Raw genomic sequence first — 24958 nt, forward strand, 5'->3', positions numbered from 1 at the left:
AGGAAGGAAGGAAGGAAGGAAGGAAGGAAGGAAGGAAGGAAGGAAGGAAGGAAGGAAGGAAGGAAGGAAGGGAAAAAAGCCACGGGAGACAGGAGAGATAGTTTCATCACAGAATTCTGCCTGATTTTCAAAGAAGAATTAATGCCAATACTCCTAAAACTTATTCCATGAGATAGAAACAGAAAAATAACTCCAAATTCATTTTATTGTCTAAGTCATCCTGTTACCCAAATCACTCAAATATTCAGCAAAGAAAGAGAATTGCAGAGCAGTTTTTCTCATGAACACTGATAGAAAAATATTTAATAAAATAATTGCAAAGAAAATCTCAGAATACATTAAAAAGATCATCCACCAGGGTCAAGTAGGCTTCATCCCTGAGATACTGGGATGGTTCAATATATAAAAGTATGTCAATGTAATACCACATATAAAGAAACTCAAAGGAAAAAATGGATGAGCATCTCAATAGATGCTGAAAAAACATTTGAAAAAACCCAATGCCCGTTCATGGCAAAATCTTTGGAGCAATCAGAAATAAAAAGGGCATTCCTAAATATAATAAAGTCAATTTATAACGAGCTTATTGCCAACATCAAATTAAATAGAGTGAAACTTAAAGCAATTCCAGTAAAATCAGGAACAAGGATGAGCACCCTTTCCTATATATTTAATATAGCATCTGGATTTCTAGCTAGAACAAGGAGACATCTGAAGGAGATCTTGGGAGTACAAATTGGAAAACAGGAAGGCAAAGTATCACTCTTCATAGTTGTTATGATAAAGGTCCCCAAAACTCTACCAGGGAGGTTCTACAGATGATAATCACCTTCTGCGAAGTGGCTATATAAGTTAACTTAAGAAAACAAATCAACTGCCCTCTTATATACATACTGTCAGGATATTATCATAAGAATGGTGCATGGTGAACAAAGCCCTGGTGAACAGTCAGAGAGACTCCAGACCAAAGGCAGACAGCCTTTGACCTCAAGTACATTTTGATCCATAGATTGTTTTCAAGCATGATCCCATGACTCTTCTGCTGAACGTTCACATTCAGTTAACAAGATGTTTATTCTTGTTGAGTGGCAAAACATAGCTAAAGGACCCAACTGGAGAGTGTACCTCGAATTTCGATATGGCTTTCTGCCTTGCTGTCATAATTTCCCAGATACCATCTTTATTAAGTGCCAGGGAATTGTGTTTAAACTGATCTCCTGAGAATTCTCTGGAAAAGTCCTGCTCTGTCAATATTTACTTTGCTTACTCATGTTTACTTACATGTTTTTCTGATCATGTTTTTCTGATTTCAAGCCATGCTCCTTGTATTATTGCTTGAATACTTGCTTTCTTTGTTACATTTATGTATAAAACTACACTAAAATTGGCATGAGGTCAAATTTATGTGCCCACCTACAAGGCCTTACAGATGCAGACTGAAGTCTTCTGCATTATTTAAGCTATCAGATTCCAGGTAAAATAGGATCTGTATAGGTGAGGGAAAGTCCACATATACAAATGACAAAATGACTGAAACAGAAATCCGAAACACAACACAATTCACAATATCCACAAATGATAAAAAGTATTTGGTGTAAAACCATAACTAAGAAATGTAAAGACATATACGACAATAACTTCAAGTCTTTGAAGAAATAAGTTAAAGAAGAACTCAGAAAATGGAAAGTTCTCCCATGCTCAATTTTAAGTAGGGTTACCACAGGAAAAACTGACCATCCTATCAAAACTAATCTGCAGATTCAACACAATCCCTATCAAAATTCCAGCACAATATTATTACAAACATTGAAAGAAAAATATCTGCCTCTTTTAGAAAACAAGCAAAGACAAGGAAACTAATACTGTACCATAAAAGATATCACCCTCCCAGATTTCAATCTGTACTACAGATCAATAGTGATAAAAGCATCATTGATATTGGTATAACAACAGATAAAATTTATCAATGAGATCAAATCAAAGACCCAGGAATAATTTCACATGACAACAGACACTTATTTTTTGACAAATTTAGTAGTCAAATTTATGCAATGGAAAAAAGAAAGCATCTTCAACAAATGGTGCTGGTCTAACTGTATGTCTGCAAGTAGAAGAAAGAAAATACATTAATATGTATCACTATGCACAAAACTCAAGCACAGGAGGATAAGATCTCAACATATAACCAAATACATTAAACCAGATAAAAAACAAAGTGTGGAATAATCCTTATAGACATTGGCACAGACGACAGCTTCCTGAACAGAACATTAATAGCTATAGAATCAACAATTAATAAGTTGACCTCATAAAACTGAAAAGCTTCCATAAGATAAGAGAAACTGTTAATAAGGCAAAACAACAGATTATAGAAAGGGAAAAAGATATTCACCAACCCTACATCTGACAGAGGACTTATATCCAAAGTACGTTAAGAATTCAAGAAATTATAAAACAACAAATCAAATAACCCACTTAAAAAATAGGGTACAGAGCTAAACAGATAATTCTTTTTTTATTAGACATTTTCTTTATTTACATCTCAAATGCTATCCCTAAAGTTCCCTATATCTTCCCCCCACCCTGCTCTCCTACCCACCCACTCCCACTTCTTGACCCTGGTACTCCCCTGTACTGGGGCATATAAAGGTTGCAAGACCTAGGGGCCTCTCTTCCCAATGATGGCTGACTAGGCCATCTTCTGATACAAATGCAGCTAGAGACACGAGCTCTGGGGTACTGGCGGTTATCATGTAGAAGAATGCGAATTGATCCATTCTTATTTCCTTGTACAAAGCTCAAGTCTAAGTGGATCAAAGACTTCCACATAAAACCAGAGACACTGAAATTTATAGAGGAGAAAGTGGGGAAAAGCCTCAAAGATATGAGCACAGAGGAAAAATTCCTAAACAGAACAGCAATGGTGTGTGCTGTAAGATCAAGAATTGACAAATGGGACCTCATAAAACTGCAAAGCTTCTGTAAGGCAAAAAACCACTGTCAATAAGACAAAAAGGCCACCAACAGATTGGGAAAGGATGTTTACCAATCCTAAATCTGATAGGGGACTAATATCCAATATATTCAAAGAGCTCAAGAAGCTGGACTCCAGAAATTCAAATAACCCCATTAAAAATGGGGTACAGAGCTAAACAAAGAATTCTCAAGTGAGGAATACCGAATGGCTGAAAAGCACCTGAAAAAATGTTCAACATCCTTAATCATCAGGGAAATGCAAATCAAAACAACCCTGAGATTCCATCTCACACCAGTCAGAATGGCTAAGATCAAAAATTCAGGTGACAGCAGATGCTGGTGAGGATGTGGAGAAAGAGAAACACTCCTCCATTGCTGGTGCGATTGCAAGCTTGTATAACCACTCTGGAAGTCAGTCTGGCGGTTCCTCAGAAAATTGGACATAGTACTACCAGAAGATCCAGCAATAAAAAGATAATTCTTGACAGAGGAATCTCTAAGGGCCTGAGATTCCATCTTTGACCTGTCAGAATGGCTAAAATTAAAAGCTAGCCATAGCTCATGTTGGTGAGTACTTGGAACAAGGGAAACACTATTCCATTGCTAGTAGGAGAACAAACTTGTAACAACCACTTTGTAAATCAATTTGGTGGTTTCTCAGAAAACTAGGAATAGATCTAACTCAAGATCCAGCTATACCACTACTGGACAAATGCCCAAAGGATACTCCAGAATACAAGGAAAATTCTCAACTAAGTTCATAGCACCTTTATTAGCAATAGCCAAAAACTGGAAACAATCTGTATGTCCCTCAATCAAAGAATGGATGTTAAAAATGTGGTGCATTTATATAATGGAGTATTACTCAGCTTTTGAAAATAATGGCACCATAAATTTGCCAAAAAAATTGATGGACCTAGAAAAGATTATCCTGAGGGAGGTAATACATACCCACAAAAACAAACATGCTATGTACTTATGAGTAGATATTAACAGTAAATGTAACCATGCTACAATCAGCAGATCCAAAGAATCAAAGAAGATGGGCTCAATGGAGGTTCTCGATTCTCATTGAGAATCAGAAATAGTATAGACTTTGTAGATATTTAGGAGGAGGAGACTGGATGGAGGAGAGATTGAGATAGGAACAGGGGAGATCAGGTTGGGGGAAGAAGGAGGGAGAGAGTATTGACAGACAATTGGAACAGGGGAAGCATCTCTGGAACAAGCTATAAACCTAAGGCAATAGAACTCCCAGGAATCTCTGAGGGTGACCCTAGCTAAGATTCCTACCAATGAGGGAGATAGTGCCTGAACAGGCTATCTCCTGTAGCAAGGCAAAACTTCCAGTGGAGGGATTGGGACACCAAACACACATAAAACCTTTGACCTACAAATTGTCCTGAATTCAAAATGTATAGGGTTCATTTTGTCCTGAATACAAGATAGAGCACACAAACTGAGTGAATGGCAAACCAGTGCCTGGTCTAGTTTAAGACCCATGCCATGAGTGGGAGCCCACTCCTGACACAGTTAGTGGTATTTTCCTGTACTTGCAGACATGTGCCTAGCACAACCCTAATGAGGCAGGCTTCATCCAGCAACTGATGGAAAGAGATGCAGAGAAGCACAGTAAAATATCAGATAGAATTTAGGGCACCCAGCAGAAGAGTGGGAGGAGAAAATGTAGTAATTTGAGGTCAGCATCAACACAAGGAAACCCACAGAAATTACTTTCCTGGTCCCATTGGGGATCACAGACACAGAATCAGCAACAAGCAAGCCTATGTGGGACTGATGTAGGTCATCTGCACTGATGTAACGGTTGTGTAGCTTGGTCTTCATGTAAGACTACTGACGGTAAGAGCAGGGGCTGACTCTGACTCTGTTGCCTGCTTATAGGACTCTTTCCCCTAATTGGGGTCCCCCATCTAGCCTTGATAGGAGAAGATAACCCTATTTTTACTGCAACTTGATATGGTAAGGATGGTTTATAAAAATGGGAGACCTCCTTTGTCTGATGAGAAAGGGAAGAGGAGTGAATGGGGGAGAGAAGGTCACGGGAGAGGACTAGAAGGTAAGAAGGAAGGAAAACCTTAGATGGTCAAGATATAAAGTAAACAAATTAGTCAATATAAGAAATTAGTTATATTGATAATTTCAAATTTTATTAGTTTTTCACTTCACATACCCTGAAAACATTAGTCAAGGATAAATTGAACATAGAGAAGCTATGTTGTTTTTGTATTTGTTTGTTTTTTTTAAATCTCAGTATTGAATGGACATGATTTTGCATATATTGTACATTGATTTTTTGAACAGCAACTGAAGTAAATTCTTACATCTAGTATGTCACTTGGATATTCATATCATTTACATTTACTTAATGTTAAAACTCCCTTATTACACACATTAGAATGAAGGTAAAAATGTACTTCATTCAGTTCAAATTCCATCTGTCATATATAAATACTTTTAAACCTTGCATACTGTCTCTGCTGAATAATTTTGACATGAGGTTCAGATGTTAGTGTGTTGTCTACAGACTCATGAACTTTTTAAAGGGTGATCTCTTTATTATCCAGAGAGAAGCTGTGTCTGATGATATACTATATGTACCTGACCACAGGGAAATGGAATCTATGTATTTTCTCAATACTTCCCTGGTGCCCATCAGAGTGTTAGATCATAAGATCTCAATAAGAGCCATGTGAGAGACCATACCACACATGTCAGGGACTTCATCAGAGTTGTCGCCACAATCATCTTCTCCATCACAGACCCAGAAATGGAGCTTGCAAAGGGAGTTATTGCACAGGAACTCATCATCTCTGCATATACTTCCTCCTTCATTTTTGAGGAAAGGGAGATTGAGAAAATTAGCAATGCCAAAAAGAAGGGTTCAGCATCATCCATTTTTCTATTAAATTCTACTTCATCTCCTTATATTTCTTTTCAGCCCAATATCAGAAGCAGACAATTCCCAATCATTTGTCTTTAACCAAAAGCCTGTTCCTAACTATACAATTCAAAACATGTTTATGCTACTGTCCAGCATATATTTTGTTTAAAAAATAACAAGAAATAACAGAAGAAGATTTTGTTCATAAATATAAATCACCTTCAATTTAACATATTTTGGTTACAATTTACAATTTTGTATATTTTAAAGTATTAACTTATATAATCAGATTCTGTTGGGCAAACAAAACCAATGGCAATAACCTGTATTTTGTGGGTTTTTTGTTTGTTTGTTTTTTTGTTTTTTTGCCACAGCTCCGATCAACAACTAGAGGAGAATTATATCATTCCTGATGCTAGGCTTCTTTTTTGGTAAAGTGTTAAAAGTATAGCTTATGGGATGAGTATTATCCACTGGGTAGGTTAACTCCAATTAAAATCGTGTGTGTGTGTGTGTGTGTGATTTTATTTCATATATATGTATATATATATATATATATATATATATATATTACTTATAAATTCCACGTATATGTGTATATACATTTATATATATATGAGAAGTCTATAAAATAGTAGTTTTCCATATAGGATTTTGGAACATCCTTAATCCTGCTGAAGATAACACATACTTTGGTTATAGGAAATGGAGAAATAAAGTTGGTATTAACCATGAACCTTTGATTTACTGGCTAGATGTAATAGTACCAGAATTTGCAATGCAGGTGACTATAGGAGAAAAGTTGTCAATTTACCCCTCTTTAAATCTGCAAGTTATAATAATGACTAGCATGGCAACATGTGCCCATAGATATAATAAAGGTATAGATTCTATGGGGGAAACTACTGCACTGATTGAACTTATTGATCACTCTATAGGAAGAAGTTTAGTACTGTAAGTCTGGTCAATGATTCATGGCTTAGTATTTCACATTTTCTAGGGGGAACCTACCACTATTATTTTGGTATGCTCACATAGTTATCGATTGCTTTATAAAGTCATTTCACTATCTCTAAATTTGATATTAGTGTAACTTTCAGAATTCACAGTGGAGGTTCTTTGTGCAATAGATTGCAGAAACAGTTGGTGAAAGTGTAATGAATAAGTGACTTGAAAGTTCTCAACCATAAATTGGGCATGGATAGGATACTCTCTGCCCCCATGGTTCAGGGACTGTCTTACAAGAGAGGATAAGACTATTGTACAAGTCCCAGGATAGTAAAAATCAGGGTTAAAGCCTGATGGGCGATGGTGTTTGACTTTAATCCTAGCACTCAAATGGCAAAAACAGGCATATCTTTGTGAATTCAAGCCTAGCCTGGTCTACAGAGTGAGTTCCAGGACAGTCAGAGGTACACAGAGAAACCCTGTCTCAAAAATGCAAAGCAATCAAATAATCCTGTCCTCCCCACCAAAACATAAAAAATGAAAAACAGGGTTACAGAGTTCCTTCTGTATGTGACAAACTCATGGACTCAGCAATTGTGTTTAACGGTTCAAAACCTGAAAAAGATCAAGCAAATAAGTATTCAGGCATGGATGGTAGAAAACCTTATCAGTCCCACGACCATAGATAAGAATTCACAGTTAGTGGCTTCTACAGGAATAGGTTAAGTTCTGTTGTTATTGTTGTTGGTTTTTTAAATATGAGGTTCTATTTTATAGCCCTACACCCCAGAGTGGATTCACAGCAGAGATTGAGCTCAATGAGCTTTAGAGAAGAACAAGAAGAGAGGAAGTGAGAGGAAGAAGAAAGAAGGAAGGAAGAAGAAGGATGGAGATGAAGGAAGATGATGGAAATTATGACAATCTGCAGTTGGGAGGAAGACAGATCCAGGAACAGTTAGAGGGAAGAGTAGAAGATGAAATTTTATTAAAATCATTACATGATTTATGAAATTCACTAAAAAATATTAATTTTTCTTATGTCTTAATGATTCACTTTTAATATTTTATGCTCTTTTTTATACTCCAAATCAAACAAACAAACAAATGTACAAATGTACAGAATACTCAAGATACAGTCCACAGAAATCAAATAGCTCAACAAGCTGAAGTGCCCAAAAGAGGATGCCTCAGTCCCAGTTGGGAGAGAGAAGAAAGCAATCACAAGTGGGGAAGGAGGGAGGGACCTGCGAGGGAAAGTGGATGGGGTGGCAAGTGAGTTGGGGGGACAGGGCAATCTGATTTGGTATTGGGTAGGCAAAAAGGACTGAAGTCCTGAGGACCAGCAGAAAGAATGTAAATAGGAAACCTCAGGAAATAGGAGGTTGGGGGGAACCCCACAGAATGCACCAGAGACGTGGGAGGTGAAAGATTCCCAGGACTCAAAGGGAGGGACCTTAGATGAAACACTTAGTGGGGAGAGGAAACTTATAGAGCCCACCTCCAGCAGTAAGACAGGACATCAAGTGAGGGATGGGGTTCCCATGTGACAGTCACATCTCTGACCCATAATTGTTCCTGTCTGAAAGAATTACAGAGATGGAAATGTAGAGGAGCCTGAGGAAACGAAGCTCCAGTGACAGACCCAGAGTGGAATCCAGCTCAAGGGGAGGTCCCAAGGCCTGACACTATTACTGAGGCTATAAATCACTCACAAAAAGGGACCTATCATGACTGCCCTCTGAAAGACCCAACAAGCAGCTGAAACTGTTAGATGCAGATATTTGCATCCAACCAATGGACAGAAGCAGCTGACCCCTTTTGTTGAATTAGAGAAGAATGAAAGAAGTTGAGGAGAAGGGCAATCTGCAGGAGGACCATCATTCTCAATTAATCTGGACCCCCAAGATATCTCAAACACTGGTCCACCAAAAAGATAGCATACACCAGCTGATATGAGCCCTCCAATACACATAGAGTAGAGGACTTCTGGGTCTGTGTTCATTCAGAGATGATGTACCTAACCCTCAAGAGACTGGAGGCCCCAGGCAGATTCAAGGTCCGGTGGGGTGGGTGGTGGGGGACATCCCAGTGGAGACAGGCTGGGGTGGGGTGGAGGTGTGGGATGTGGTGCAATTGGAGGGTGGATAGGGGAGGGCAGGGAATGGAATATGGAGTGTAAAAAAATATATATTAAATTTTTATTTAACTTGTACTTCTGTTTAATATAGAAAAAGAAAGAGTTATTTTTAAATTCCTCAAACCCTAAAACACTGTCCTACTTTTTCACCAAAATTTTATAATAACTGCAAAGATGTTTTTGAAAGATAAATAATAGTTTTGTAAAGACAAAAGTAATTTGTCAATCCATTTATTAATTTCTCCCTATGGAATTTGTATCATCAGGCATTGATTTTTATATGTCTAACATTTTCACACAAAATGAAAATCACAGGAAATATAAAAATTTAGAATATAAAATATATGTGTCAATATCACATGCACAGGACCCAATGAACTGATACATTTGTACTGTGTATGGACGGATAAGAAGTGCATTGCAGACTTCAATGGTTATTGGGACTATGGTTTCCTGTATATTTCTGAACAACCTCTTAAGTTGACAGAAATTCAATATTGGCCTCTATGAGAACAATAAAACAAAGTAATTTATAATCCTATATTCTTAAGTACACCCCAATAATAAAGCACAGAGATATGAATTCAGAATTAAGATAAACAAATATGATTGTTTTCCTATTAGTAAATGCTCATGATTTGCTATGCCTGTTGTGAGCTACAAAGTAAGGCCATAGCATGAGGGGGCCTTGGCAGATTTCACATAATTGACTCAAAAAAATGCAAACTAATATGATCAATTGCAAACATGTTTAGAGGAAGAGAGATACAGATATAGTTACTGTTCAGAAATTTGAGCAACAGTTAAATCAGGGGTCAAGAATTTCTGCAAAATTTCAAATGTCAAATGTGTTCAACTTACATTGCCATCATTAAGAATGTTAGAAGTCAAAGACACACAATGGTAGCTTTTTAATTAGTTAGAGACTTGACTGGTTGACATTTACTGTATCAGGCTTCAAAGTTCTACACTGATCGGGGAATGCTTCTTTGTTTTAAATGTCTGCAATGCTAAGCTCTAAAATGCTGGAATCTAAAAGTAATCTCAATTATGAAAACCAGTACAACCTAACATAAATATTTAATATGTTTTCTCTGAAAACAATACAAAAGAATGCATGGTTGACCTTTAGTATAATGAATACTTTATTAATATACTGGTATCTGCCTTAATTCCAGCACTTTGAAGACTGATGAAAGTACTTGAGTGTAAGGCCAACATAGGTTATAAAGCTTCCTAGATACACTGAGTTTCCAGATGAAGAAGAGGGGGAGGAAGGAGGACAGGAGGTAGATAGGAGAGATAGAAAAGGAGAAATGAGAGGGGGAGAGAGAGGGGAGAGAGAGAGAGAGAGAGAGAGAGAGAGAGAGAGAGAGAGAGAGAGAGAGAGACTTTACATGTGTATCAGGTTCTGGTATGCATTGCCTTAATTCAAAATCTAAATCAATGGATTATGCAGCAGAGTCAAATTTTTAGAGATAATGGTTTAAATTACTTATCTCATGGCATGCTGTATCTTTGCAACAAATTGAATTAAAAGATGGTTATGAACTCTTGACATACATTAATTATCTTACAAAATACTGTTTGTAGAATATCAGTGTTGTTATAAGGAGAAGTGATCTCCCTAAGCTATTGAGTTAGATATCATTTTATTATAGATTACAAGAATAGTGGGGTTTTTTATCAAAAATAGAAATATAAATTTGATCATATATGTAACAGTAAGATAAAAGATTTTGTGATAACATACTAATGACTTCAGATTGTGCTGCAAAGATTTCATATTATAAACAGTACATCATAGGACTCTTAAAATCCTGAGTCTGTTATAGTGACTAATTCCCAAATGCCATAAGGCACACAGAAACAGCCGAAAATGTAAAATGCAAAGAAATTTGCTAGATTAATCTTTCAGTTTCTTAGGGAAATTTATGAACAACTCAACATGTGATTATTTACAAAGTAGAGAACATAGTACAAGGCTTGACAATGAAATCTCTGAACTATAACTGAGCTGCAGGGAACTCCACAAGAAAGATGGTCAAGAGCATCACAAGAAAACACCAGTTATGCATTCTTGTTGTGATGAGGCTTGACACAAGCTTTAATATGTGGTAATATTTTACAAAGCACATAAATAATTTACATAATTTGAAGTTGCATTTGATCAAGGAATGCTATCAATCATTTTTCCACAGATGCCAGAAAAAGTAGAACCAAGAATGAAAGTTCAAACCACAATAAGAATCAGGTTCTGTGAATGGTATCTTGGCTATTCAAGCTTCTAGGCTAATATTCACTCCTCAGTGAGTGCATATCATGTGAATTCTTTTGTGATTGGGTTACCTCACTCAGTATGATATCCTAAAGATCCATCCTTTTGTCTAAGAATTTCATAAATTCATTGTTTTTCATAGCTGAGTAGTACTCCATTGTATAAATGCACCACATTTTCTGTATCCATTTCTCCATTGAGGGACATCTGTGTTCTTTTCAGCTTCTGGATATTATAAATAAGGCTGCTATGAACATAGTGGAGCATGTGTCCTTATTACATGTTGGAGCATCTTCTGGGTATATGCCCAGGAGTGGCATTGCTGGATCCTCCGGTAGTACTATATCCGATTTTTTTCTTTTGGAACTGCCCAACTTATTTCCAGAGTGGTTGTACCAGCTTGCAATCCCACCAGAATGGAAGAATGTTACCCTTCTTCTACATCCTAGCGAGCATCTGCTGTCACCTGAGTTTTTGATCTTAGCCATTCTGATTAGTGTGAGATGGAATCTCAGATTGGTAAAGATCTTTTCCCAGTCTGTTGGTTGCCTTTTTGTCTTATTGACAGTGTCCTTTGCCTTACAGGAGCTTTGCAGTATTATGAGGTCCCGTTTGTTAATTCTTGATCTTACAGTACAAGTCATTGGTGTTCTGATCAGGAATTTTCCCCTGTGGCCATATATTTGATGCCCTTCCCCACTTTCTCCTCTATAAGTTTCAGTATCTTTGGTTTTATGTGGAAGTCTTTGATCCACTTAGGCTTGAGGTTTGTACAAGGAGACAAAAATGGATCAATTTGAATTCTTCTATTTGCTAACTGACAGTTGAGCCAGCACCATATATGGAAATGCTGTCTTTTTTCTACTGGATGCTATTAGTTCCTTTGTCAAAGATCAAGTAACCATAGGTATGTGGGTTCATTTCTGGGTCTTCAATCCAAGCCCATCGATCTACCTGTCTGTCATTGTATCAGTAGCATACAGTTTTTTATCACAATTGCTCTGTAGTACAGCTTGAGGTCAGGCACTGTGATTCCACCAGAGGTTCTTTTATTGTTGAGAATAGTTTTTGCTACCCTAGGTTTTTTGTTATTCCAAATGAATTTGAAACTTGCACTTTTTAACTCTATGAAGAATTGAGTTGAAATTTTGATAGGGATTGCATTGAATCTGTAGATTGCTTTCGGCAAGATAGCCATTTTTTACTGTATTAATCCTGCCAATCCATGATCACAGGAGATTTTTCCATTTTCTGAGATCTTCTTTGTTTTCTTTCTTCAGAGACTAGAAGTTCTAAAACACTTGAAACTCAAGAAGAAGGAAGACAAAAGGATATTTCTATCCTTCATACAAGGGGGAACAAAATGCTCATGGAAGGAGTTACAGAGACAAAGTGTGAGTCACAGACTAAAGGAATGACCATTCAGAGACTGTGCCACCTGGGGATCTATCCCATAAACAACCACCAGAACCAGACACTATTGTGGATGCCAACAAGAGCTTGCTGACAGGAGCCTGATATAGCTGTCTCCTGAGAGGCTCTGCCTGTGCCTGGCAAACTCAGAAGTGAATGCTCACAACCATCCATTGGACAAAACACAGGGTCCCCAATGAACGAGCTAGAGAAAGTACCCAATAAGCTGAAGGGTTTTGAAACATCATAGGAGGAACAACAATATGAACTAACCAGTATCTCCAGAGCTCCCAGGGACTAAACCACCAAACAAAGGAAACACATGGTGGGACTCATGGCTCTAGCTGCATATGTAGCAGAGGATGGCCTAGTTGGTCATCCATGGGAAGAGAAGCCCTCAGTGAAGGTTCTATGCCCCAGTATAGGGGACTTCCAGGTTCAGGAAGCAGGAGTGGGTGGGTTGGTGAGCATGGGGGAGCAGGGAGAAGGAGGAACAGATTGGAGGAGGGGAGGTCGGAGGGGAAACTAGGAAAGGAAATAACATTTGAAATGTAAATAAAGAAAATATCTAATTAAAAAGCTAATGAAAACAATCACTTCAAATAAAAAAAAAAGAATCAGGTTCCTTGGGACCACAGATTTTATCTTTTCAAATGCAAATAGACAGCTATTTCAGATACTCATATTTCCCCTGTTCTCCATACTGTCCTGAGGTAGACTGGAGTTTATCCTGGTATAAGACCTTGTCAGGTGTGAGATGGAGTCATTATCTAATCATTAACCTTTGATCTTAAGAAAGAGAAGTATTTAAACTACACAAATTTTGTGAGTGTTTTAATATGTTTGGGAGCCTGTGGCTATATCATCTCTGTTGATCATGTTCCAGATGTTACAATGTAAAGTCCATTGAGAGAAAGCTGTGATCAAGTTATAAAATATTGCATTTAAAAAATAACAATAACAGATCAATAATAGATGTCATGTAACCTGTGATCGTTTTAATTTTCAGTATACATAGATTCATTATAATTTTCATTAACTTATACTAACCATTGTCTGTTTTTAATGTTATGATAGATTTCCTAAATATGACTACATAAAAATGATCTTCACAGAGTTGCAAAATACTATATTATAAAATTAAAAACCACCTTCCAGATTGGAAAAAAGGCAACTCATCTTGTCAACAATATGACAACAAGACAACTCTCTAGCACCAGCTACAAGTTACATGTCATATACTTAACAACTGTGTGCAATCCAGTAAATCATGTGTTGTTCTTGTTCTCTCAGAGTATGAAAGCCATAAGGAAGAGAGATACTTTCAGAGAACAGACAATACTCGTGCGGTTGGGCTGCTAGCAACAGTGTCAGATACAGAGTCAATGTACTCTCTTTACAGAGGCTATGTCCTGTGCTTGTAAATACTTGTCATGTTCCCACACAGACTGTTTTCTGTCTCTACAGATTCTACGGTCTCTTCAAAGGCTACTTGTTTTGCAGAGGCTGTATCCACTGTACCTCACTCTAGATCACAGACCCAATGCCTATCTAGTCTGAAAATATTCTTCCATCCAGTACTTTATAAACTTGAGTCTGAGTGACATTTTTTCCCAGTGTGGATACTTGGAGATTACATTTTGTATCAAAAATTTGTGGATTTTTCTTATTTAGAGCAAGGCATTATGGAATAGAACTAGAAAGAGCTAAAAGAATTATTCATAAATCCTATTCTTTACATGTTATATAGATATTATCCATTCTCTCATTATGGACACACACATGGTACCTTACCTCTGCCACATGTCTCTTCATCACTGCCATCCACACAATCATAAATTCCATCGCACAGCCATCGGATTGGTATACAGTATGCTTTATTCTTGCATTGAAACTGATCTTCCTTACATTCTATCACACAGTCCATCTGTTAAAACACATAGGGAACACATCACATGAATTTTCATGAATGGTGATAGAATTATAGGCAAAGTAACCAGGAAATTCACAATAGTGGATGTTCCGTATAGAATGAGATTTATTTTATTTATCCTAATGAACACAATTTCTACAAATAACAGTGTTCTTTAGGGTGCAGATGGTCTCTGTATGAAGCATGAAGGTCCTTCTTATTTGCTGTAGATATTATATTCATGTATAACGTCTAGCAGTTGAGACAGTGTGAATAGAAAAATGCTGCTTATTTTTACTACATTTACATTATGTAATTCAAAAGCTTTAATCAAATAATAGATTTTTACCTCATCTGAACCATCAACACAGTCAGGTTCTCCATTACATTTCAAAGATGCTGACAGACATCCTCCACTGGCACACATATATTCACTTGATGAGCAGACAGGAAAGGCTAAACAATTATAAAGCTGAAGTTTAGATATAGGAATAAAAACAATTGGTTTAGAAGGAAAATATATAAATGAATATAAGAAGATGAATTCATGGCCAAATTAAGAATAGCTACTGATGGGATGTGACGTAAGGCTTTAACACAATAAACTAGATAAACAGTATACATTAATATCTTATCCCATAGATCCTGAAGAATTAAGTGAGTTTTTCACAATTTTCAATTTTTTGAAAATATCTCTTTTCAAAGCTGCAAAAATAATTAAGTAGCTGGGAGTAAGTGTGTTTTTACATAATTTTTTTACATAGGATCTAGTGATACATATTTGAACATTTTTGTCTTCAGACTTAAAGATAACATTTGGGTAGTTACCCAAGCCCATAGAATTTATAGTTACCCTTCCTTCCTTCCTTCCTTCCTTCCTTCCTTCCTTCCTTCCTTCCTTCCTTCCTTCCCTTCTCTTCTCTCTCTCTCAATCTCTCTCTCTTTCTTTCTTTCTTTCTTTCTTTCTTTCTTTCTTTCTTTCTTTCTTTAGTACTTGTTGTTAATTTGTTTTTGTTTATCAAAACAGGGTTTCTCTGTGTAACCCTGGCTATCCTAGAACACACTCTGCTGGCCAGGTTTGCCTCAAACTCAAAGATCCACCTACCTACTTTTGGCTCCCCAATGCTGGAATTAAAGCTGTGTACCACCACTGCCTGCTAGTTTGTTGTTGTTGTTTTTGTTTTCCTTAAGCAGAGTTTTTAACTGGAAAAATTGCCAATACTCAAACTATTCCATAAAAAAATAAACAAAAGGAGCACTACCTAACTTGTTCTATGAAGCCACAGTTACTCTGATACCTAAGCCACAAAAGGACCCAACCAAAAAAGAGAACTTCAGACCAATCACACTTCGGCGTACTCAATAAAATTCTTACAAACTGAATCCAAGAACCCATCAAACCTATCATTCAAAACAATCAAATAGGCTTCATCCCAGGGATGCAAGGTTGGTTCAATATATGAAAATCCATTAATGTAATCCACTATATAAACAAACTCAGAGAAAAAAAATTACATGATCAAATCCTTAGATGCAGAAAAAGCATTTCACAAAATACAACACCCCTTTATGTTAAAAATATCAGAGAGATCAGAAATTCAAGGGCCATACCTAAACATAGTAAAAGCAATTTACTGCAAATCAACAACCAATATCAAACTAAATGGAAACATTCTTGAAGCAATCCAACTAAAGTTGGGGACAAGACAAGGATGCCTACTCTCCCCATATCTATTCAATATAGTACTCGAAATGCTACCTAGAGCAATAATACAACAAAAAGAAATCAAGGAGATATAAATTGGCAAAGAAGAAATAAAGGTATCACTATTTGCAGATGATATGATAGTATACATAAGTGACCCTAAAAATTCTAACAGAGAAATTCCCCAGCTGATAAACAACTTGAGGAAAGTGGCCGGATATACAATTATCTCAAATAAACCAGTAGCCTTCCTTTATAAAATGAGAAACAGGCTGAGATAGAAATTAGGGAAACAACTCCCTTCATAAAAGCCACACATAATATAAAATATCTTTAAGTAACTCTAACAAATAAGTGAAAGACATGTATGACAATAACTTCAATTCTCTCAAGAAAAAAAAAATCAAAGGAGATCTCAAAAAGTGGAGAGATCTCTCATGCTCATGGATTAGCAAAATTAATATAGTAAAAGTGACCATTCTACCAAAGGCATTCTACAAATTCAATGCAATCCCCATCAAAATCCCAACACAGTCTTCAAAGACAAGAAAAGAGCAATTCTTAAATTCATCTGGAAACACACACACACACAAGCAAAAATGATTCTTAACAATAAAAGAACATCTGGGGTAATCATCCCCTGATTCATTGGAACAGGGGAAAATTTGCTAAACAGAATTCCAATGGCTCATGCTTTAATATCAAGAATTGATATTAGACCTCATGAAACTGGAAAGCTTCTGTAAGGCAAAGGACATAGTCAATAAGAAAAACAGATTGGGAAAAAAAAATTTCATTATCTCCACATCCAATAAAGGGCAAATATCCAAAATATATAAAGACCTCAAGAAGCTAATCACCAAAAAAACAAATAACACAATCAAAAAATGGGGTATAGAACTAAACTGAGAATTCACAAAAGAAGAATCTTGAATTGCTGAGAAGCTCCTAAAGAAATGTTCTATGTCCTTAGTAATCAGAGACATGCAAATCATTTTACCTGAGATTCTTCCTTACACCTATCAGAATATCTAAGATCAAAATCTCAGGTGACAGCAGATGCTGGCAAGGATATGGAGGAAGAGGAACACTCCTCCATTGCTGGTGAGATTGCAAACTTGTACAACTACTCTGGAAATCAATCTGGAGGTTCCGCAGAAAATTGGAAATAGATCTACCTGAAGATCCAGCAATATCACTCGGGTATATACCCAAAAGATGCTTCATCATTCCACAGAAGCATGTGTTCCAGTATGTTTATAGTGGCCTTATTTGTGATAGCCAGAAGGTTGAAACAACCTAGATGTCCCATGACAGTAGAATGGATACAAAAAATGTGCTTCATGTACACAATGGAATACTACTAAACTATTAAGAATTAGGACATCCTGACTTTTGCAGGCAAATGGACGGAACTAGAAAATATCATCCTGAGTGAGGTAACTTAGACCCTCCATAAAGTACAGAATACCCAAGATACAGTCCACAGAACTCAAGAGTTCAACAAGCTGAAGGGTCCAAGTGAGGACTCCTCAGTCCCACTTTAAAGAGAGAAGAAAGTAATCACAAGTGGGGAAGGAGGGAGAGACCTGGGAGGGAAAGTGAATAGGGGCTTCAGGGACATGAGAACCTGATCTAGAACTGGGTAAGGGAAAAGGACTGAATCCCTGAGGGCCCAGCAGAAAGAGTGAAAACAGGCAACCTCAGGAGGTAGGATGCTGAGGGGACTCTCCAGAATGCACCAGAGACCGGGGAGGTGAGATACTATCAGGACGCAAAGGGAGGGACCTTAGAAGAAATGCCCTACACTAGAGAGTGGGAACTTATAGAGCCCTCCTCCAACAGGAAGACAGGGCATCAAATGAGGGAGGGGTTGCCATCTCACAGTCAAAGCTCTGACCCATAATTGTTTCTGTCCAAAAGAACAACAGACATGGAAATGGAGAGGAGCCTGAGGAAAAGAATGTCCAGGGACATGCCCAAAGTGGGATCCAGCTCAAGGGGAGGCCCTAAGGCCTGACACTATTACTAAGGCTATGGAGTGCTAACAAAAAGGGACCTATCCTGACAGTACTCCTGAAGACCCAACAAGCAGCTGAAAGAGTCAGATGCAGATATTTATACCCAACCAATGGAAAGCAGTTGTTGATACTTGTGGTTGAATTAGGGAAGGCTGAAAGAAGCTGAGGAAGGGGGCAACCCTGTAGGAGGACCAGCAGTCTCAAATAACCTGGACCGTGAGATCTCGCAAACACTGGACCACCAAACAGACAGCATATACCAGGTGATATGAGGCCCCCAACACATATACAGCAGAGAACTGCTATGTTCAGTCAGAGTTGATGCACCTAACCCTCAAGAGACTGGAGGTCCCAGGGAGTTTAGAAGTCAGATAGGAGGCTATGCCAGTGCCTGGCAAATACAGAAGTGGATGCTCATAGTCATCTATTGGATGGAACAAATGGCCCCCAATGGAGGAGCTAGAGAAAATCCCCAGGGGGCTGAAGGGGTCTGTAACCCTATAAAAGGAACAGCAATATGAACTAACCAGTACCCCCCCCCCGAGTTTGTGTCTCTAGCTGCATATGTAGCAGAAGGTGGCCTAATCGGTCATCATTGGGAGGAGAGGCCCTTGGTCTTGCAAAGATTATATGCCCCAATACAGGGGAATACCAGGGCCAGGAAGCAGGAGTGGGTGGGTTGGAGAACAGTGTGGGGTGTGTATAAGGGACTTTGGGGATAACATTTGAATTGTAAATGAAGAAAATATCTAATAAAAAATGGGAAAAAAGAAGTCAGGTAGGGTTGGGGGGCAGGGAAATCTTCATGGAGACAGGGGGTTGGGGAGGAGGTATGGGATGTGGAACAGTGAGGGATGTACAGGGGATGGAATAAAATCTGGATTGTAAAAGAAAAAAGAAGTAAATGACAAGACAGTGGTTCAAAATTTTCCATAACCTAATAATACTGTATGTGATCCTGAAATGAATTAAATATTAAAATTTATCACATAAAATTATTGCCATCATCTAGTTTTAAGTAATTATCATATACTTTATGAGCGTATAAGCTGTTTCTTAAGCTCTCCTCGATGTTGTCTCCCAAGTCTATATTTCTGTATTTATACATAGATGACAGTAAAATCTTTTGAATTGTTCCTATAAGACATTGTAATTGATACAGCTAGATAAGCATTGTATATTTGATGAGTATATTTTAGAATCATATTTAAGGAATGAACGAGTGAATTTATCTAGCAAAATGACTTTGGAACATATGAAGAATACATAAAGTTTTTATTTTCAGATACTCTAAGTGATCTCTAAATGCCAGCATATTGTATGCTTGTCTGACCGTTTTCTGTACCTCACTGCCTTGGCTTAAATTCCATCAAGTTTAGAATAACCACTAAGGTGGATGTTCTATTATCATTTTACCTGGCTCACAGTTTTTCTCATCTTCTCCATATTTACAGTCCTCATGTCCATCGCACTTCCACTTCGCTGACAGGCATTGGCCATTAGAACACTGAAACTGATCTTTGGAACAACTTGTTTCACAATTTTTCTGTCAAGTATAACACAAAATCATTAAATTAAAATTTTTTAAACAAAGCAGTCTGCAAACTTAAGAGAAAACTGAAAATATGGATGAATTTAGAAGCCATAAAAACAGAATAGGAAACCTCAGGGGCTCGTTGCTGGCTAGTGAGTATGACAAAGTGATGGCCATTTTCCAAGGTTTTCCATGAATAGTTTTAATTTTTCAATTTTTAAAAGTTTATTTTTAAATATAAGATATAATAACACAATTTCTTCCCTTAACTTTCCTCCCTTCAACTACTCACATGACTCTAACCCCCATCACTGCCTCTTAAACGTATGGCCCCCCTTTCATGAATTGTTCTCGTGCCTTCATCTGGCCAACAAGAGAACCTGCACATTGCAAGTACAAATGTACTGTACATGTAAATAAATAAGTAAATCTGCACTTAAAAAAAGATGATTATTGTTTTCAAACACAATATATAGAGAATTGTTCTTTGTGAAATAACATTGCAGAGTTGAAACTGCTTTTAGTTAAAGGAAAATTAACATTGCTTGTATTAGAAGAAAAAAAATCTATTTTTCTTGTTTCATATTGAAGTCAGTACAATTTGGGAAGTTGTCTTTTTATTATCTTTACCACCAGTTGCTTCCATATAGCTATAGTTTGAACTTGCATCCCAGGGCTGGTATCAGTCAACCCAACTAGAAAGTCCTGAATTTAAATATGCAGATTTAAATTAGTGGGATATTATCCATTTAGGAAAGAGGCCAATAATCTGACTGCTACAGTATAGCTCCAGGGCTCAGCTGAAGAAGATGAGGAAGATAATGGATAATGAAGTCCTCAACTATAGTCATTTCTACTTCCAAAGACTGAACCAGTCCAACGCCACAATGTTTCCATGAACACAGCAAATCTAGCAGCCTCTACCTTCAGAGTGCTGATATTAACGGTGTACACTACCCCATTGTTTACTTTATGTTCTTTTCATTTATCTATTATTACTTTTCATAAATTGGAAGCTTAGCTGGCTGAGGTCTTATTCTGAGTCCACCATTCCCTTTATTCCATTTAACTTAAGGCTTTCTTTAGTCTTTTTACACTTCCTAATATTTTGTTTCTCTTCAAACTGTTGTATTTTTCCTTGTCCAAGTTGTTTCTTTTCATTATAAGCCTTCATTAAACTGGCGACATATAACTACAGTACCCAGCCAACACTGACCTGTCTTGAAATCTCTGCAAACACAATGCAAAACTCTTCAGTTTAGCTTTCACTTCCAGAAAGGAAGACTTTCAGACAGGCAAAACCAGCTACATTCTTTGTCAAAACTTCATAAGATATGTCTAGACCACTTACTAATATGGTCTGCTGAAACCTTTTGAGATAGGCTTTGCAGTACAAATCCCTCCTCGGCATTACTGTATTCCATGTTCCTACTAGGATGACCCACCAAGTCCTTCTTAAATATACAATTAATTTTTAGTCTATATTCCTTCAAACAAGATCATGGTCTGGTCTATCACAAAAATAATTCAGTCCCTGGTACTAACTTATATCTTTTAGAGTTTTATTGTTGTGGAGAGACATCTAACCATGGCAACATTTACAAAGAAAAACATTTATTGGGTCTGGTTTACAATTTCAGAGATGTAGTCCACTGTCATGGCAGGAGACATAGTATCTCTGGGGCAAACATGGTGGTGAAGTAGCTAAGAGTTCTATATCTGGATTGACAAACAGCAGAAAGAGAGACACTGGGACAGGCTTGAGAATCTGAAATCTCAAAGCCCACAACCAGAGACATAGTGGCACACCTATTTCAACAAGGTCACATCTATTTCTGCCACTCCCTATGATCTTATAGGGGTCATTTTTATTCAAACTATCACATATGGTAGATCTTAATCTTGATGTAGATGGATTCCCTTTTTCTGAGGAACCAACACACTGGTTTTCATAGTGGCTATATACACCACAATGTATACACTACAGTGTATTTGTGTTATTCTTAGTCCACATCTTGGCCAGCTAATGCTATTTCTTTTTTTATTTTTTTATTTTTAAATTAATTTTTTTAGTTATTCTTACAGGAATAAAATGAAAACTCAAAGTAATTTTAATTTACATTTCCCTGTTGGCTAAGAATGTTGAACCTTTCCTGAAGTGTTTCTTGATCATTTGAGTTTCCTTTGAGAATTCTTTGTTTGATATGTACCCATTTTTAATTTGAGGTTGCTTTCTTTCCTTTTTTTTTTGATATCTAGTTCTTAGTCTTTTCAACATTTTGAGTATCAGTCCTCATTCTGATGTATAGTTGGTAAAAATCGCTTTCCTTTCTGTAGGATCCAAGTTTTTCTATATGATGGTATTCTTGGCTGTGGTGAAGATTCTCCATTTCATGAAGTTTGATTTATTAATTGCTGATCATATGCCCAGTGGTAATTATGATGTGTACAGAAAGTCATTTCCTGGAAGAGTGTGTTCAAGACTATTCTACACATACTCTTCTATCAGTTTCTCCTTATCTGGTTTTACAATGAGAATTTTGGTCCACGAGGAGTTGAGTTTTGGTCAATGTAATAGATACAAATCTATTTTGATTCTTCTACATGCAGCCATCCAGTTTGAATAGCACCAGCTGTTGAAAATGCTGTTGTTTTTCTAGTGTATATTTCTGGCTTCTTTATAAAGCATCAGTTATTCATAAGCATATGGATTTATGTCTGGGTGTTCAAATTCATTGATGTGTCTTTTTTATGCCAATACATTATTATTATCATCATCATAATCAATATCAGTAATTATAATAGTTTTATAATAAAACTTGAAATCAGGGATGGTGATATCTGTAGCACTTGTTTTATTGTTCAAGACTGTGATACTCTTTTGTTCTTGATTTGTTTTGTAATGTTTTGGTGTGTGTGTGTGTGTGTGTGTGTGTGTGTTTCCATATGAAGCTGAAAATTATTATGTCAAGATCTTTGTTGGAATCATTGTGCTGAAATTGGATGGGGATTGCATTGTTTTTGTTAATTCCATTTGGTAGTATAGAGATTTTTGCATTAATCCAATGATTCATGAGAATGGAAGATCTTCACATCTTCTGATATGTTTGGCAACTTCTTTTTTCAAAGATTTGAAGTTTTCATCATATAGTTATTTCATTTGCTAGGGTAGAAATCCCCTCCAAATATTTTCTATTATTTGAAGATATTGTGATTTTTTTCCCCTGATTCCTCTTCAGACCATTTGCCATTTGTTTATATGAAGGCTTTTGATTTTTCTAAGTTAATTTTATATACAGTTATTTTGCTGAATGTGTTTGTCATCGATAGGACTTTCTAGCAAATTTTCCCATAACTTATGTATTCTATCATATTGTCTACAAACTAATGAGTTTGACTTCATTTCCAAATTTTATCCCCTTGATGTCTTTCAATTGTCTTGTTTCTCTAGCAAAGGTGTCAAATACTATATTGAATAGGCACAGAGAGAGTGGACAACATTGCCCTTTTCCTGATTTTAGCTTAATTGCTTTGAATTTCTTGACATATAAGTTGATGCTTACTATAAACTTTCTGTAATCTACCTTTATTATGTTCAGGTATGTCCCTTGTAGCCATAATCTCGCCTAAAATTTTCATTGTCACGGGGTGTTGTATCAGTGTCAAAGGGCTTTTCCACATCTTCGATGATCACATGGTTTTTACATCAGTTTCTTTATATGGAAGATTACATTTATTAATTACATTTATTAATTTATTAATTATGTTGAACCACCCCTGAATCTTTGCCATGCAGCCTACTTGATTATAGTGGATGATCTTTTGATGTGTTCTTGGGTTCAGTTTGTATTTAGTGTTGAATATTTTTTTATCTTGATCATGAGGAAAAATTGGTGAGTAAGCTTTCCATTTTAGTTCGTTATGTGGCTTGACTATCCACATAACTGTAGTCTTATAAAATGAATTGGGCAATGTTCCATCTGTTTCTATTTTGTGGAAATATTTGAGAAGTATTGACATCAATTCTTCTTTGAAAGTCTGGTACTTTTTTTTTTAAACAGTTGAGAAAATGGTAATGGTGGCTTCTATTTCACTGGGGATTCCAGGTCTCTTTAACTTGCTTATATCATCTTGATTTGACTTTGGGGGATGATATGTATTAAGAACATAACCTATTTATTTGGGATTTTCCAATTTTGTGAAGTATAGATCTTTAAAGTCTGTCCTTATAATTCTCTTGATTTCCTAAGTGTCTGTTGTTTTGTCTACATTTTCATCTCTGAATTTGTTATTTTGTGTCCTCTCTCTGTCGCTCTCTGTCTCTCTGTCTCTCTGTCTCTCTGTCTCTCTGTCTCTCTCTCTCTCTCTCTCTGCATTTTAGTTCATTTGGATTTTGGTTTGTTGATTGTTCATTTTACTGATTTTCTCACAGAACCAATTCTTTGTTTCATTGATTATTTGTATTATTGTCTTTGTTTCTATTATATTCATTTCAGCCTTGAGTTTGATTTTTCTTGTTGCCTACTCTTTTTGTGTGTCATTTTCTCCTTTTATTCTAGAGCTCTCAGGTGTGCTGTTACAATCTCATTTTTTTAAATTGTACAAACTTATTGGTATGAACTTAAAATTACTTTCTTTTTGTCCTGCAAGTTTTATGATGTTGTGTATTCATATTCACTCAATTCTATCATGTTTTAATTTCTGTCTTAATTTCTGTTTCATAGTTTTATTCATTAGAGAGGTATTAACTTTCAATGTATGTAAACTTGTAAGTTTGTAAACTCTTATTGTTTCTATTGTTATTGTTATTCATAATTCACCCATTGTGTTATGATAGGTTATTTGGTGTTATTACTATATAAATTTATTTGTGGAATATTACTTTGTATCCAAGCATATCATCAGTTATGTAACCATTTCAATGAAGTGCTGAGAAGTTATATACTTTTGTATTTGGATGAAATATTCTGTAAATATCTGCTAGGTCGATTTGGTTTATAATGTCATTTAGGCCACACATTTCTGTTTAGTTTTTGTCTGGTTGACATGCTTATATGACGGTTTCATACTGAATTCTCCAAGTGTGTGAGGGTCAATATGTGATTTATGCTGTAGTACTGTTTGGTATTTTG

General features: G+C 36.5%; 1 protein-coding gene across 3 annotated transcripts in view; it reads right to left on the reverse strand.

The window, feature by feature from the left end:
• Positions 1-24958, reverse strand: part of Lrp1b (LDL receptor related protein 1B) — a 1970757-nt gene that overhangs the window by 115165 nt on the left and 1830634 nt on the right. For all 3 annotated transcript variants that reach the window (XM_029472167.1, XM_021181392.2, XM_029472172.1), the window contains exons 69-72: positions 19709-19838; positions 14916-15022; positions 14449-14581; positions 5701-5823 (exon numbers count right to left, since the gene is read on the reverse strand). In XM_029472167.1, the coding sequence (XP_029328027.1) occupies positions 5701-5823; positions 14449-14581; positions 14916-15022; positions 19709-19838 (493 nt within the window). The remainder of the gene's footprint in view (positions 1-5700; positions 5824-14448; positions 14582-14915; positions 15023-19708; positions 19839-24958) is intronic.

Source organism: Mus caroli, chromosome 2 (genome assembly GCF_900094665.2).
Source record: "Mus caroli chromosome 2, CAROLI_EIJ_v1.1, whole genome shotgun sequence".
Taxonomy (NCBI): domain Eukaryota; kingdom Metazoa; phylum Chordata; class Mammalia; order Rodentia; family Muridae; genus Mus; species Mus caroli.